This window comes from Drosophila rhopaloa, unplaced genomic scaffold, assembly GCF_018152115.1.
Source record: "Drosophila rhopaloa isolate 14029-0021.01 unplaced genomic scaffold, ASM1815211v1 contig_178, whole genome shotgun sequence".
In the NCBI taxonomy this organism is placed as follows: Eukaryota; Metazoa; Arthropoda; class Insecta; order Diptera; family Drosophilidae; genus Drosophila; species Drosophila rhopaloa.
In genome coordinates this window covers 9,470,646-9,485,842 of record NW_025335059.1, presented here as the reverse complement: position 1 = coordinate 9,485,842, position 15,197 = coordinate 9,470,646, and the positions used below count along the sequence as shown (strand labels likewise).

Genomic DNA, 15,197 nt, shown 5'->3' with positions numbered 1-15,197 from the left:
CATAGGAACAATCGGATACAACTTGCAAGAATGGAAGATATTTCGCGCAGTGTAAAAGCTATTGACATAAATCTTTCCAAATCTTATTTTTTTATGCGTACCTTGATCAGAGTAAAAGCGCGTGACGATCGGACGTCTATATCCTATAGCTCCCATAGGAACAAAAGGGTAAAATCGGTTAAAATTTAATGATTTTTAGGATATTTCGCGCAGTGTAAAAGCTATTGACATAAATCTTTCCAAATCTTATTTTTTTATGCGTACCTTAAACAGGGTAAAAGTGCGTGACGATCGGACGTCTATATCCTATAGCTCCCATAGGAACAATAGGGTGAAATCGGTCCAAATTTGATGATTATCAGAATATTTCGCGCAGTGTGTAAGCTACTAACATAAAATTTTCCAATTCTTATTTATTTACGCATTGATTAGGGTAAAAGCGCTTGCCGCTCGGAAGTCTATATCTTAAAGGAGATAGGAAAAATTGTTAAAGGCTGCGAAAGTATCCCTTTTGTATATGACATTTTTGCAGTATAAAAGCAATTGACTTGAAACGATGCAAATCTAGTTTACTTATGTATACCTTATTCCTTTCGCTACTTTTTCACTTTTAGCAATTTCGTCAAAGTCTGCAAGGGTATTAAAACTTCGGCTTGCCGAAGTTAGCTTCCGTCCTCGTTTTGAGAATACTCATCGATGACAAAGGTGATGCACGGTTCTGCTAGATATTTATGTTTTTGAAATTGTATATTATATAGCCGCAACTATTAATTGTTTGCGTATAACATTAAAAGTAAATGCCAGACCCAACATTGCAGCATTTCACAATTAACCAGATTGCAAATCCGGATCTTCAGCGTTGAAATCTCTAACTTACTCATCCCCATCCCGATAACCACAAATAAGAAGCCAGAACCAGTTGGAAATTCTAAGTAAGTTAGGGATTTCAAATCTGGCTATCTGGTGAAACATGCATGTACATATGTTAAAGTCTCGTCGCTCTTTTTGTGTGTGTTGGCATAATGAAAGGTCGCCAAACAAGCCAATATTTGAAAAAATAAATATTTTATTTTTCACAAGCCCACCAAAATAAGTAAATTCCATTTGAATAATGCTGCTTATGTTATATGTATTAAATAAATGTAAAAGCTAAGGAATCCTCTAACTATGGCAAGGGATCTTATGACTACGGATATAAATAAGGTGATTTATTTTAAAGCAAGTCCATCAGAGGACGGATCACTACTGGAGGTTCTGAGTAATCCAGGGTAGCATGTCGATGACGTTAGCGAAAACTCCAGGCTGATTCAGGTTCCTTCCACACAGGTTTCCTCCGAAGGAGACCACTCCGTACTGAACCACTCGGTATGTGTTCTTGAAACGGTGCTTGAAGAACACTGGGCCGCCGGAGTCTCCTTGGCAGGTGTGCTTGATTCCGTTTCCCGTGGCGCAAATGTGATTGTCGTTCACCTCACCCTTGTTGTAAAATTGGCGGCACTCGTTCAGATTCTTGCGGGTAATCAGAGCTTGCTGCAGCTTGTTGGCCGTAGTCTCTTTCTCAGTTCCTCCCCATCCGGCGATGAAGAAGCTCTGGTCATAGGACAGTTCTTGGGACCGCTGATCGATTGGAAGGCACACGGGTTTAATGTGGGACTTTTCCTTTACCACCTGGCTTAGCTTAATGATGGCCAGGTCGTAACTGATCTGACCGTGAACGTAGTTGGGATGAACGTGAATTTTCTCTATGCCAAACTCCTCGTAGGGCGGAAGGCAAACGCGATTCGTTCCACCCAAAATTTGACAGTCCTCCTCGGTCGTTAGATCGTGTTCGCCCAGACGGACTGCAATTCTGGAGTAGATAAAAGTTGTATACAAATTAGTCAGTAACTTTAAATTCGTATTACAGCAATAACATAAAATTAACATTTAACCATTTAAAATTATCTTTCAGTTCCAAAGCAAATTATTAATTGTCTCAACTCTGAAAGCGTTATCAAACATAATATGTTTTAAATATCAACAGTTATCTGTATACACTCCTAGGATTAAATAGTTTAATAGACATAATACCTTTTCTTAATTACTGGTTCGACAAGTTTTAAAATGGCATGGGGACTTACACTTCAGGCTGCTGGATGATGCAGTGGGCGGCGGTGAGGATGTGGCGGTCGCTGATGAGACTGCCGCCGCAGAGGAAGGGACGCGGACTGTTGACCTTGTACTTCAGCAGCGCCACCCAGGGAAAGTCGCCGATCTTGGCTGTCGTTCCCCCGCTGACCTTGGGATTTCCTTTGTTGCCGCAGTTGGTCACCGAGTTAAGCAGTTGCAATCCCTGGCGATCATAGCGGTTCAGATTTCCGCCCTCCGATCGCACAACCTTTCTCTGGGACTCCTGACTGGATGCCGACTGCGGTGCCGCCTCATTCGGACAACAAAGATGGAATTCCTGCAAATTAAATGTGATTTATTATAAAACTATAGGTAAACTTATGAAATAATTGACATTAATAGACAAAATTGGCATTATGAAACCTAATTAAAGCTGTGATTCTTTTAAATACACTTTACGGAATTTATTTTTAGATATTGATCAGCATTTCGATTCAAGGAAGTAATTTCAAAACTTTTTAAGGAAAGTCAAAAAAATTGTATCACCAACTTACATTTGTGTTGCTCTTGCACTCCATCTGTCTTATTTGGCTATGAATCTTTGAAGGTATATTACGGCCGTAGATTCGGATGATGTTTTGGACGAATGGACACTCCTGGTATCGAATGCACTGACCTGCTGCTCTGGCCGGAGTAAGGCAACTGTTCTCTGTATATCAATAAAATCAATTAAAAACTTTCCTGAAGTTAAATAAAGTTTTTAAAAAGGCTTACGGCTTAGAACAAGTTGTGGCAAGGCGCACAAAACCAGCCCAAGGCTTAAAATCGCCGTAATTCCCATCCTGACTGATTGTTGTGATCAGTTATCTTTGTGGGAGGCGTTCCAGCTATTGTTTAGAACCCGTCTCAAGTCCGGATATTACTTCTACTATTGAAGATCACGTTCCCGATCACGAATTAGTTTTCCAACTGGCGCGCTGAACCGATCAACTTGGAATGAGCTGCAGATCGACGTGTGCCGTGCTTTTGTAGCTCGGACTCGCGTGCTCGGAGAAGCGCCAATCCAATCCAGCAATAATGATCAATAGCTGAGCGCAATCCCAGATCGGTAATACAGGTTTTGGTGCACTTCCATAAGCGCACGTGTGCGGGGTTTGGGGCAGGAGATAGTTTCAGAAATAAGCTATCATATTGAGTTAGAGTCGGGGGTTCGTAGTCCAATACTCCTATACTATAAGCTCAGAGAAATCGGTGAGGCGGGTATAATAAAATGATTAGTTGTGTTAAAAGTTATAAAAACAGAAAGGTTTTATTAAAGGATAACCCAACCATTTTTCTGCACCCCTTGTTAAAATTTGATCTGACATTAAATGGATTTCGCGACTATTTGTTTATAATCTTTGTTGTTATTTTTATACCCGTTACTTGTAGAGTAAAAGGGTATATTGTATTCGTGCAAAAGTATGTAACAGCTAGAAGGAAGCGTTTCCGACCCTATAAAGTATATATATTCTTGATCAGGGTCACTAGCCGAGTCGATATAGCCATGTCCGTCTGTCCGTCCGTATGAACGCTGAGATCTCGGAAACTATAAAAGCTAGAAGATTGGCATTTTGCATGCAGATTCTAGGAGTTCCTACGCAGCGCAAGTTTGTTTCAAAATGGTGCCACGCCCCCTGTGACGCCCACAATCGCTTATATACGATTTTAAAAATTTAAATATTTCGGAAAAGTAAAAATGCAGTTTTATTGTGTTTATCAATACCTATCGAAATGTAGAAGAAATTTTTCAAATCGGACCATTAGTTAAAAAGTTATGCGTGATCAAAGTTTCTATCTCCATCTCCCTCGCACTCCCTTTACCTGAGTAACGGGTATCTGATAGTCGGGGCACCCGACTATAGCGTTCTCTCTTGTTTTTAACTAATTAGTTCCTCATATATATCATTATTTTACTTTAAAATATGACACATTTGCAAGAAAATAAACGGATTAAAGTACTTCAGTCTGTCCGTCAGTCTATCCGTTTCTACGCAAAGTCGTCGCTCAGTTTTAAAGCTATGTGGTTCAGGTAGTAATTAAGTCGGAACGGGCCGGACCGGAACTATATCATAGAAACCATCAAGAAAACAAAAATGAAATAAAATTAAAACTTTGTTGTTTCTTAACATATTCTAATATATTCAAATTAATGGTAATTTTTAACTATTAAAGAATGACGGGTTTACTGTTATATAAATCGGACGTCAACATCATATAGCTGCCATATATCCTATAGGAACGATCAGAAATTTTTTCGAAAAATCGACCTAGTTTAAGCATCGAAATCGAAATGTATATACTTCGGCTTACCAAAGTTTACTTCCTTTCTTATTGCATTTTTTGATACCGAATCGATCGAGCGAAAAACGATAGAGGGCATGGAGCGTGGAGCGTGGGAATAGCTATTAAATTCCAGGAAACCCCCTTGCGAATCGGTCGTTGTCTCATACTGAGCTGGTCTTTCTATTTGTCTACTTCTCTACCCCTCTAAATCTCCTATTTTCCAAGTGGAGATCTGTTGATCAAGTCGCGGGGACGGGCACGCGTCAATGGCGTTCAATAGGTGGGGTACACACCTAATAGAAGCGGTACTTTTTTTTCTCAATTAGTATGCTCACTAATTCCCCATTCACCTGGCTACACCCATCGTCCAGATCGTTGCCGGCTGCCAGTTCGCTGGATCGAAACCCGTTCTTCGAATATGAATACGATGTGTAACATGGAATTTCCAGAACAGAAATTCCCAGCATTGCGGGTAAGATCCCCAAATGCGCCATGCGTGCAATAAAAACCCCCGAAATTTAAGATTTTTATGAAAAAGCGTGCTAAGTATAAAACGCCAGTCACTTAGGATAGGTCGGGCTCTATAAACATTCTACTTTTAATACGGGAATACTTGACTACATTATAGTTAATCTCATATGGAAACATAATCAACTACTTATCTCAGTTCAATCGAGGGTCGAACGACAATTGAATTAAACTCATATATATTAGCGGCATTATCTCTTTTGATTAATAGCGCAATATACACTTATTTCCCTTAAATCGTTTTGCCCCCAGGCAACATATAATTCTACGGGAAAACTTAGAAGATTTTAGCGACATTACTCATACATGGTATTACACAACAATTGTAATTGTTGAAACTAATAACAAAAGCAAAATTATTAGCCGGTATGTGCCAGCTTAGTTAATATTGAATAATATTAAGATGTATCCATGATTCATGGTCGAGAAATTAAAATTGTGGGAAGACAAAAAGAAAAACTTGATAGCTACAGTAACTTAATTAATCATAGTCTTATAATAGAGACACTAGTACCTTTTCATTATATTTCCCAATGGAAATGAAAATAGAAATCCAGCTTGACGTTTAAAATAGCAACAAATTTTTATCAGTATTATAGACAGAAATCATATTTTTGCAAGATGCTATGCAATTCACAACAAATGCCCAATAAAATCGCAGATGGTAAATAAGTTTACGAATATGTGTATAATATATTTTTGGGATGCACTAATTACTAAGATACACTTTAAAAACTGCTCACAACTGATGACTCTTTTCACAGGCCATTGCTGGCCATGGTGTCCGTAATCCACTGGACGTACTCGCCGACATTGGTGTATAGTCCTGGAAGGCTGATCTGTCCGCAGGAAACTACGCCCTGGCTTACGATGCCAAACTCCACCATCTTCTGGGCGAACTCTCCTAAATAACGGGCGGGAGCTTGGAGTGGCCCACCGGAGTCACCCTTGCAGGAATCCTGAAGGTCGCCGCCGCCTACACAAAGCTGGGTGAGGGGCACTGTTCTTCGGTAGGCTTGAGAACAGGAAGACCGGGGCTGAAGCGGCACGTTCGCCTGGAGCAGCACATCCGAGGAGGAGCCATTCTCCGTGGTACCCCAGCCAGTCACGAAAAAGGTATTAATCTGCTCCGCCTGCTGTTTTAGCTCATCCGTGATGGGCAGGCAAATGGGTTTGATGTGTTCTGGATAAGGAATATTAAATTAGCAATAACCAAGTAACGTCTTCAATTCCTATACTTACTTTGAAAGGGAACGCTTCTGTTTAGGCGCAGCAAAGCAATGTCGTTCATAATGTGGCGGGAATCGTACTGCTCATGGATCAGATGCTTCTCAATGCCCACATCGACAACTGGAGGAGCACACTTCTTCTTTCGTCCCTGCTGCCGGCAGTCCTCTTCCGTTGAGATGCGATGCTCACCCAGACGGATCTCGTAACTAATATTGATAGGATTTCGTATCAATTAAATATTGTGAATGCGTTACTTAGAAAGTTGAGTTTATTTAATTATGTTTAAAAACAAAGCATCCTTAATTGACTGTTTAATACTTACAGGTCATTCTGGAGTCCGTGGACGCAGTGGGCAGCAGTCAAGATATAACCTTTATTAGAATAAAAGTATTATTAAAAGTCGACATCTATTTCAAATGGCGAACACCTACGTTCAGAGATTAGGGCTCCGCCGCAGAGAAATCTCGACTCTCCAAACTGGTGGTAACGAAGAAGGGCCATCCAGGGTCTAGATGAGAGCTTCACCTCGTATCCATTGGCCACCCGCTGGCTGAGGAAGTTGCCGCAGTCGAAATTCTCGTCCTTCAAAAGGGTCATTACCTTGGAGTTGTGCTGAATCTGGGCGGAAGCACAGCAAAAGTGACGCTGAAAGGGGAGGTACCATTTATATTATTGAATCACATTTTTCAGAATTAATTAATAATGTTTTAGTTCCTTACTGGAATATGTTTACGATGTAACAAATATCATAATTGTCTCAATTCGCTTTAAATGCAATAAACTTTTAACCGTATTGATTAAAATGTTAATTAATTGCTTTCTATATGTAGATAAGCTTAGTTTATAGGTTTTATTCATAGGTTGTTTGTTTAACTTACAATAATACTCGTCATACAGTCATAGGAAGTAAAACTGTGATCATCAACATGGCAAATAAACTAACAATGTTCCTCAAAATAATATGGGGTTCCTTTTTGATTGAGTCATTTCGATTTAAGACAAGGTGCATGTACAAAAACTTTAGATTATGCTGACATTGCTGTGATGCTATTGTTGATATTTTTGAGTGATCTTTGGACCTTTGTTTCTCAGAAGCCATGTGATTTAAAAAAAAATGTTTGAACTTACCACTCCATTAAACTCGCCGCAGGAGGCCTTTTGCAGATAGACGGCGTAATCGGCTGGTACTTTCTGTCCGGATTTCTGGGCCTCTGTGAGCCGCTCTTCGATGTTCCGACAGGAGGAGAAGGGCATGCATCGGCCCTGATCGCCATCCGGGGTGGTGCAGTCGTCGGCGTAGGCTGACCCATGTAATGTACACCAATATTAGCATTGCACTGAAGCGGATTCGGATTCGTAGAATTCCTCTAACCTGCTCGGGCAGATTGCACGCCCATCGACGACACGAGGGCAATGCCATATAAGACGACGAGGCTGCTGCCAATCATCTCGCTGCGATAGCTGATCTGGACTGATCGGAACCTGTAGTGTGACGTTGTATTCTGGGCAAACAGACGCTCCAAGCTCGACTGGAAGACAGCGAGCTGAGAAGTTTCATTTTATACCCCGTAGATGAGAGAATGAAATCATGATTAATTTGGAGCTTAGATCTCTCAGCTTTTTGGGAAGCCGCAAATACTCTCTCTGTCATACGGAACACATTAAATGACCTATGGGAATATTCAAATAATACCAAACATTTGTTTATACTTACCCGGACAATAAAAACAAGTTAATTATCAGCGACATCTTACAGAGCAAGTCTCTCACTCTTTTTCTCAGAAAAACTTAACCGCTCCCATCGAAAAGCTCAGCGAACAAAGAGGCTTTAAGATCTCAACAGATCTGAAGCAAATACTTGTTCTAAAGGATCCCATTAAGCAACATTTAAAGAATTTAACTTGTGTTTTCTTTTATTGTTTATCGCACATCATCATCATCTAGTCAGTGGTTCAATGGCTAAATCGGTCCGATCGATCATTAGGTTTAGGGTTTCTAGTTATTGATACATTAGCTTGATCTTGGTAACAATAAATTATAACAAAGCTGCTTAATTGCGTTAATAAATATCAGACATGGCTCAACAACAAAAATAATCGTCACTCAAATATATCTTTAGATATAATGGAACAAAAAGATAGAAATCATAATGTATTAACTTAGATAGTTGGAGGTTAACGGCAGCGAATTAAGTTGTTTTACATGTGGAATCGGTTGCATGGTTGGTTGGGTTGCTCTCACCAGTTAGCTCTGCTGTCTAGCCAATTGTTCTAGGCGGTCGGTTGGTTGGGGTTCAATAATTTACATAAGTTCTTCGCTCTCTGTATGTCAACGAAAGGAACATATAGCAATAGATAAATAAATTAATTGTCGAATTTCGGGTTTGTGAAAAAGCGTGAATTTCTAGGTATATGTAGCTTTAGAGCTCGCTTGATGCCGCCGTCGGAGTTAGTAGTAGTAGACAGAGCATATCAGATCGGAAGCTGGGATGCACAGAGAATGCAGGAGATATATGCAAGCGAAGAGGGAATGGAACTGCAAAGCCAATTGGGTGGTTAGATACAGCAAACCATAAACATAGCACAGAATAAATACAGATAGGATAGCAATAGGATAGAATACTGCGTAATTGCTTTTTCAGAGGCGTAGTCATCGTCACAGTCGTCATTGTCGTCATTTGGTATCGGTTTGGTATCACAAAATTAATAACATGATAATTTATACAAATATAAAAACACGCCATACATACATAATACTAAGAACAATTTGAAAATACACTTAAGAACTAATCCGTTGTCTCCGTCGCCCACCGCACATGTTTTAACTCTCCCGTATCCATGACTACTGGTCTGGTGTTATTAACAATTTTTTGCAATAGTTTCTTAAGTCAACAAGGCTATGAGTAGCTGGAGCTGGAGAACCGAATCTCAGAGTTTGACTGACGGAGTCAACGGATCGATCAACAAACATTTAAATAGAGTGAGCACTTGAAATTTATCTAATTTAGAGTAGGCTTGTTAGTAGTCGGTTGGTTGCTTGGTGCTGATGGTGTACGCTTGGAAGTAGTAGAGTGTGTTAGATGCAAAACAGAACGGTGCCATCAATCAGTTGAACGCTTTAATGCTTTTTTATTTGATGGCGGCAATGAGCGGGCTTTCTTCGCCTAGAATAAATAAAAAAATTAATTTTCACTTTGTTTTCCATAGAGTTTTGTGGGCACTAAATCACGAGTCTTAATGTAGGGCATCCGTGGCCAGACCCAGGTTGCAGGCATGGAACTCTCGTAGTTGAAGTTGTACAGTTGGTTCTCCAGCCACTTGCGCTTGTCCTGCGGCTCCGGATAGGTAGATGCCAGGCCTAAAGAATTGTATAAAATTAATAAAATGTTCTTTCAATAATCCTCCTTCATTATTTAAAAAACTTTAAATTCTCTCTTCAAATCGTTGTAGCTTAAAACATTTTAAGAACGTTTTCTGAATAAATAATATAGTATAGCCTCTTTAAAACAGTTGGGTTTACCTCTGTCGTAGGCACACTTGGTCACGCCAACGGCAATATTCATAGACACTTCCCGGATGCTCGATAGAGGAGGATACAGCGATCCGCGCTCAATGTCGCTGGGCTCAACAAAGTTGGCCAACTCCTGGGCGGCGATGAGGAACATTTCGTCGGGTATGTGGTGGGTGCCCGTGCAGATCACGCCCAAGCCCACGCCTGGGAAGATGTAGGCGTTGTTGCCCTGACCCGGATAGAAGGTCTTGTCGCCGACCTGGACAGGTGGGAACGGAGAGCCCGACGAGAAGATTACGCGAGCCTGTCAGCAGAGAGAGCTTATTAATAAAAAGATATAGCTCGGAAGACTCTGATTTCTTACATCTGTATTCTTATAAGCATCCTCGGCGGTGCACTCCGCCTTGCTGGTGGGATTGGACAAGGCGAACACCACGGGCCTTTCGTTGTTATCCGCCATAGTGCGCAGGATCTCAGGGGTGAAAATGCCAGCAGCGGCCGAAGCTCCGATAAGCACCTGTGCATTATGATTTGTTTAGTAATATATCTACAGATGGGTCTCTTTGCAACGAAGAATAGCAAATAATTTTCAACATACATGGAGCTTATGAACCATAAAAACAAGTTATGTAAATTGTTACAGCCAATTTTCAAAATCTTTAAATGGCAGAAGCAAATCGGTTTTTAGTTTTGACTTTGACTTGCATAAACAACATTACATTTTCAACCTTCTGTCGTTAAGTGTATTGTCGTAAAATTGTATTCGAGTGCCACTCGATTTTTAAATTAAAAATCAAATGAATGAAGGAGAAAACTTTAGCAAATATCTTACACTGGGCTTGATGGTGGAGACAATCTCGGCGAGATCCGTCATGGGATTGATGTCCTTGGCGTAGTGGATTTTATGGCCATCTAAGCTGCCCACTTTGCGACTCTTGGTCAGCAGGCCGTCGATGTCCACCATGTATATCCTGTTGTAGGCCTCCTCAATGGGCACGCCATCTTGCACCATGGCCTTGACCGTCAGATCGGCGATGCCGATGGCTGCCTCGCCGGCTCCGGCGAACAGGAAGGTGTAGTCCTTGAAGGACTTGCCCGTAATACGCTTCGAGGCATAGAGGCCGGCGACAGCCACGGACGCGGTTCCCTGGATGTCGTCGTTGAAGGTGCAGTAAGTGTTGCGGTACTTGTCCAGGAACCTAAATGCATTGTGGTTGCCGAAGTCCTCGAATTGGATTAGGGTGTTTTGGCCATAGCGCTGCACAACCGCCTCCATGAACTCGTCGATGAAGTCGTCGTACTCCCTTCCAACCACTCGCTTTTGACGCAGACCCACGTACAAAGGATCTTCCAGCAGATCGATGTTGTTGGTGCCCACATCCACCAAAATTGGCAGACACTGGTGAGGTTTGATTCCGGCCAATGCCGTGTACAAGGCCAGCTTGCCCACGGGAATGCCCATGCCGCAGGCGCCCAAATCTCCCAGACCCAGGATACGCTCGCCATCTGTCACGCAGATCGCACGGACATTCGGCTCTGGCCAGTTCTTCATCACATCGAAGATGTGACCGCGATCATTGTAGGTGATGAAGAGACCATGAGGACGCCTGTAGATCAGGCCGAAACGCTGGCACGCCAAACCCACTGTGGGCGTATAGACAATAGGCATCAAATCCTCAATGTTCTCCGACAGGAAGCGGAAGAACAGGCGCTCATTACGATCGTACAGATCGCTCAGGTAGAGGTACTTGTTAAGCGGCTCCGTATAGCGGTTCACGGCAATCTTGCACAGCTGCAGCTGCTCCTCCTGGGTCTTGAAGCGCGCCGGCTGCAGTCCATGAATGCCCAGCGTCTGGCGCTCCTCGAGGGTGAAGGCCAGGCCCTGGAAAGTAAAGATAAAATAATTATTATCTTTAATAGCAAAATAATAGCATTTCGATATTTTAGTTTTCCTATTATTTGGATTTTTTAACTTTATCAAATCTAAATTAACCGCACATTTTTTCATGCATAATAGGCTTTAGCGTTAAGGGTTTTTTTTATAAATATTATAATATCAAAATGATATCATATATATATGTAATATTATACATATCAATCCATCAAATTATTCGTAATATATGGTTTTCTCTTTTTGTTTATACACAACTTAAATGGAATTTCAATTGTGGGAAAATTTAATGCTATCTTGAAATGATAAACAACATTTTTGTTAACAAAAGTTATACACGCTTGGAGTGCTGTGATAATAATTGCGTGATAAATATTCAAGTTCTTGCGATAAACAAATTTATTATTGATTATTTACCAGTTTTTCGAGGCTAGTGAACTCATTTGCGGTAATCTGCAACTTTATTAAACAAGAGTTTCGTAGATCTTACCTTGTTGAGTCGCGGATCACGGATGTGATCTATGCCGCGCACCTGAGAGGGGCAGACGATATCACCCACCACCTCGTGATAATGACGAGCGGCCGGCACTGTTGCTGCTGCCACCGTAGTTATGCCTGTTGCTGAAGTGCCGCAGCGGCACAATTTGCCCACAGTTCCGCACAAGCTGCAATTTGCAAAAGTGCATTACGTGTGTCATTTATCAGTATAACAATTGGAGCACCCCCAGTCACCATTGACTTTGAGATGGGGCTGTGGAGTACCCGCTCTCACATTCTTGACATTGTCGCCCCCACATCGCGCCCTCCAACACACACATCCACACACGGAATAAAAAGCAATGTTCAAGGTCGACGTCAGCTGCTTTTTTGTTTATCCCCGCCATTGGGCACGCCAAAATATAAAATGAAAAGCAAAAAAGAAGGAAACTAAGCCGCATTGTTTACAGCTGTCCCCCGGAATCCAAAGCGCCGGCGATAAGGGGGATGGATGGCCTGGCAACATCACGATAAAATCCACTTACAGATACGATCATAATATTAGCACACTATTTTTGTATTCCCGATCTGTTGGATTCGTGTCAAAGGAACTGTCAATCTATGTAACTAAAAAGTTTCCCAGCTTTAATTTTAATTTTAAAATGTTCAAAGTTTAATTGTAAATTCTCAAATCTAAGATCGTTTCGAAGTTTTAATATTGAAGTGCTTTCTTTCTTTAAATAAAAAATAAATTAATTCAAATTCTCGGTATAAGTGCAGTATCCCTTATGTAATAAAGTTTGATTATAGAACTTGAAAATGTTTTTCTGTTCTTAAAATAGAACTTAACAAGATAAGATTATAAAGTACCATTTCAACTACTTGTAATGAAGGGCTTACATACAAAATTATTAGCCTGACCATATATAATTAATTAATGAAAAACAAGTCATAGCTGTAATACCAGCAGTACAGATACCGGGTTAAAGGCGTAGTGCTAAAATTTTGACCTCCGCTGTTACACGACGTATATTTTTTTCTAGCTTCCAGTTCTATTAGATGGTGCTAATTACGAGAGAGGCAAATAGCTGAAATAGAGGCGTGTGACTAATTTGTGTTTGCGGTTCATTGATGAAATCATGCTCGCGGGGAATGGGAAGATATCGGATTTTGGTCAAGTTGAAACCGGTTAATGACGTGCGCTGCTATGAGAACCCCATGACGAGACCCAAGAGATCCCTTCCGTTGATTTCGTACTGATAATAATCGTTTAGGTAACGCTATCATTCGTCAATTTGGTTCCAACTGTTTGAATGGCACTCACATGAGCCCCGACGTCAAGTGCTAAACAATTTCGCATATCTGCGGCAACTACACGGAATAAGTGCGTGTCGTAAATGCTTTCGAGTGATATTATATATCACGGAGTATGCGCGCGGCTACCATTAATTATTTTTTAGGACCCAAAAACCCTAAGAATATTTTTATTAAGCGAATTTCTTTTGCCTCTCGCTAACGGTTTGGGTGGAAAAGAGACAAAATAGCGGGCCAACTGAAAACATTTTTGATGAACTTGGCAACGAAAAACGCTTACAATGGCGAAACAAAACACATTTTTTCGGTATACACACTAAATTTAGAATTTTGCCAGACCATCTTTCGAATATACGTCCATGTCCATGGACGTGAAGGTGTTGCTTTTCGCTACACAAGAATTAATTTATATGGAATATTTAAATAGACTTAATTAAAAAAAAATGTTAGAAGAAAAAAAATTGAATGTGATATTTTTCTTATTGTTATTATTATATTTAAACAAATATTTCTTGTTGAAATTTATGAAAAAAGGTTTGCTCATAATAAATAAGTACAATTATTCAATTTAAATAAAACCAAGATCTTGAAAATTGCAATATAAGATGTTCCAATAATAGAAAATAAAGCACAATTAAATATTTAATAAAATAAAAATATATGAAAGGTAAAAATCGTATAATTAAATTTCAAAAACTGAATATTAAAATTGAATGCCCTGTTTTCCCCCGTGTATCCCATTGATTTTTTCAGCTGTTTGTTGTTTTGGCAGCCAAAAAACGAAGGTAAATTCAAAAACTCTTATGCAATTACAAGGGAAAAGTGAAAATTTTGAGAACAGCTGTTCGGCGAATAAGAGGGAGTACGAAAGGGGAAAGAAAAAAGGGTCAATGTCAGGCCATGTGCGAATCCCTCTTACTTGCACATAGGAAATTCCTGATTGTTTGTGTGCCAATGAAACCGAAAGCTGCGCAAAGAAAAAATAAAGGGGATGATATACACATATGTATGTACATATACCGACGCCTTGGCGGCTATTCGTCTGATCCGAATACGAATGACTGGGTCACTGGGCTACCAGCTGGGGCAGTTCCTCGTCCCGAATCGCAAAATGTTGCATAATTCCCGCCCCCAAAAACACTCGCACACAATCACACATCCTGGCCACGAAGTCCTTGCAAAAAAAAAGCTTACCTGGGTCGTGAGAACATTTTTACTTCCTAGAATTGCTTTCCGTTGGATTCTTATTACTTTTATTTTTATTTTAGGCCCCTTTGTTTGACACTTGTCTAGGCACCAAGGGGATAATACTTTTGGTTACGTTTGTTAACTTTGCGATGTGCCACGGTTAGCTAGCACCAACGACACGACGATTTCCAGGAATTAATCTAATGAACAATGCGCGGGTTTTAGCCCTCCCCACAAAAACAAAACTAAGCAAGTGTGACCGCCGAGGAGTTACAAAATAATGTACCCCATTTTAATGTAACGAATATATGGGTACTTATCGATAACATTTTTCAGCAGCTCTGGGACGGTACATCGTGGTACTTTTAAATTTAATTTTAACAAATATTTCTTTGTATTGTTATTTTGTTTCCACAATAAATTTAAGTCTTCGTTAAGTTGTGAATACATTTTTAAGGAAGACATAATTTCGGCGTGCGGTTAAAAAACAACTTTTATTTTGTGTAACTAAGCCACGAACTGTATAGTTTATAAACAAATGGCTATACAAATTATGCATTAACCAAACCGTTTATATTACAGAAGCAATTCAGTGATAATAACAAGCCAAATAGCGGAGTAACAG

At 40.4% G+C, this 15,197-nt stretch overlaps 3 protein-coding genes across 4 annotated transcripts; all 3 read right to left on the bottom strand.

Moving 5' to 3' along the window:
- Positions 1-1,109: 1,109 nt before the first annotated feature.
- Positions 1,110-3,104, bottom strand: LOC108044792 (serine protease grass). Its single transcript, XM_017123935.2, has 4 exons — positions 2,884-3,104; positions 2,664-2,818; positions 2,121-2,446; positions 1,110-1,849 (listed from the first exon to the last, which is right to left on the bottom strand). Exons 1-4 carry the CDS (start codon positions 2,948-2,950, stop codon positions 1,243-1,245), a joined length of 1,155 nt encoding a protein of 384 aa, XP_016979424.2. The 5' UTR covers positions 2,951-3,104; the 3' UTR covers positions 1,110-1,242.
- A 2,527-nt stretch (positions 3,105-5,631) lies between these two features.
- On the bottom strand, positions 5,632-7,732 carry LOC108044796 (serine protease grass). Its single transcript, XM_017123940.2, has 6 exons — positions 7,565-7,732; positions 7,321-7,493; positions 6,624-6,837; positions 6,515-6,563; positions 6,205-6,398; positions 5,632-6,145 (listed from the first exon to the last, which is right to left on the bottom strand). Exons 1-6 carry the CDS (start codon positions 7,638-7,640, stop codon positions 5,721-5,723), a joined length of 1,131 nt encoding a protein of 376 aa, XP_016979429.1. The 5' UTR covers positions 7,641-7,732; the 3' UTR covers positions 5,632-5,720.
- Positions 7,733-8,087: 355 nt separating this feature from the next.
- LOC108044795 (NADP-dependent malic enzyme) lies at positions 8,088-14,828 on the bottom strand. 2 transcript variants are annotated; one of them, XM_044458903.1, is made up of 7 exons: positions 14,579-14,828; positions 12,084-12,258; positions 10,535-11,584; positions 10,067-10,219; positions 9,712-10,006; positions 9,385-9,549; positions 8,088-8,513 (listed from the first exon to the last, which is right to left on the bottom strand). In XM_044458903.1, the coding sequence occupies exons 1-7, from the start codon at positions 14,593-14,595 to the stop codon at positions 8,494-8,496; spliced, it is 1,875 nt and encodes a 624-aa protein (XP_044314838.1). In that variant the 5' UTR covers positions 14,596-14,828; the 3' UTR covers positions 8,088-8,493. The 2 variants fall into 2 exon arrangements, with proteins under 2 accessions (XP_044314838.1, XP_044314839.1); XM_044458904.1 differs by having other exon boundaries at positions 8,088-9,355; positions 9,421-9,549.
- Positions 14,829-15,197: the final 369 nt, after the last annotated feature.

What these genes read in the sequence shown, in the direction of transcription:
- LOC108044796 (XM_017123940.2), bottom strand. Translation starts at nt 7,640, where the DNA reads ATGATTGGCAGCAGCCTCGTCGTCTTATATGGCATTGCCCTCGTGTCG. An exon ending in CACGGACTCCAGAATGACCT is followed by an intron (nt 6,399 to 6,514) that starts GTAAGTATTAAA and finishes TATCAATATTAG; the next exon opens with TTACGAGATCCGTCTGGGTG. An exon ending in CAGAAGCGTTCCCTTTCAAA is followed by an intron (nt 6,146 to 6,204) that starts GTAAGTATAGGA and finishes TTCCTTATCCAG; the next exon opens with AACACATCAAACCCATTTGC.
- LOC108044792 (XM_017123935.2), bottom strand. Translation starts at nt 2,950, where the DNA reads ATGGGAATTACGGCGATTTTAAGCCTTGGGCTGGTTTTGTGCGCCTTG. An exon ending in GCCACAACTTGTTCTAAGCC is followed by an intron (nt 2,819 to 2,883) that starts GTAAGCCTTTTT and finishes ATTGATATACAG; the next exon opens with AGAACAGTTGCCTTACTCCG. An exon ending in AGTGCAAGAGCAACACAAAT is followed by an intron (nt 2,447 to 2,663) that starts GTAAGTTGGTGA and finishes TTTAATTTGCAG; the next exon opens with GAATTCCATCTTTGTTGTCC.
- LOC108044795 (XM_044458903.1), bottom strand. An exon ending in GTGATCCGCGACTCAACAAG is followed by an intron (nt 11,585 to 12,083) that starts GTAAGATCTACG and finishes TTTACTTTCCAG; the next exon opens with GGCCTGGCCTTCACCCTCGA. An exon ending in AAAACTCTATGGAAAACAAA is followed by an intron (nt 8,514 to 9,384) that starts GTGAAAATTAAT and finishes GTTGACATACAG; the next exon opens with AGAGCGAAGAACTTATGTAA.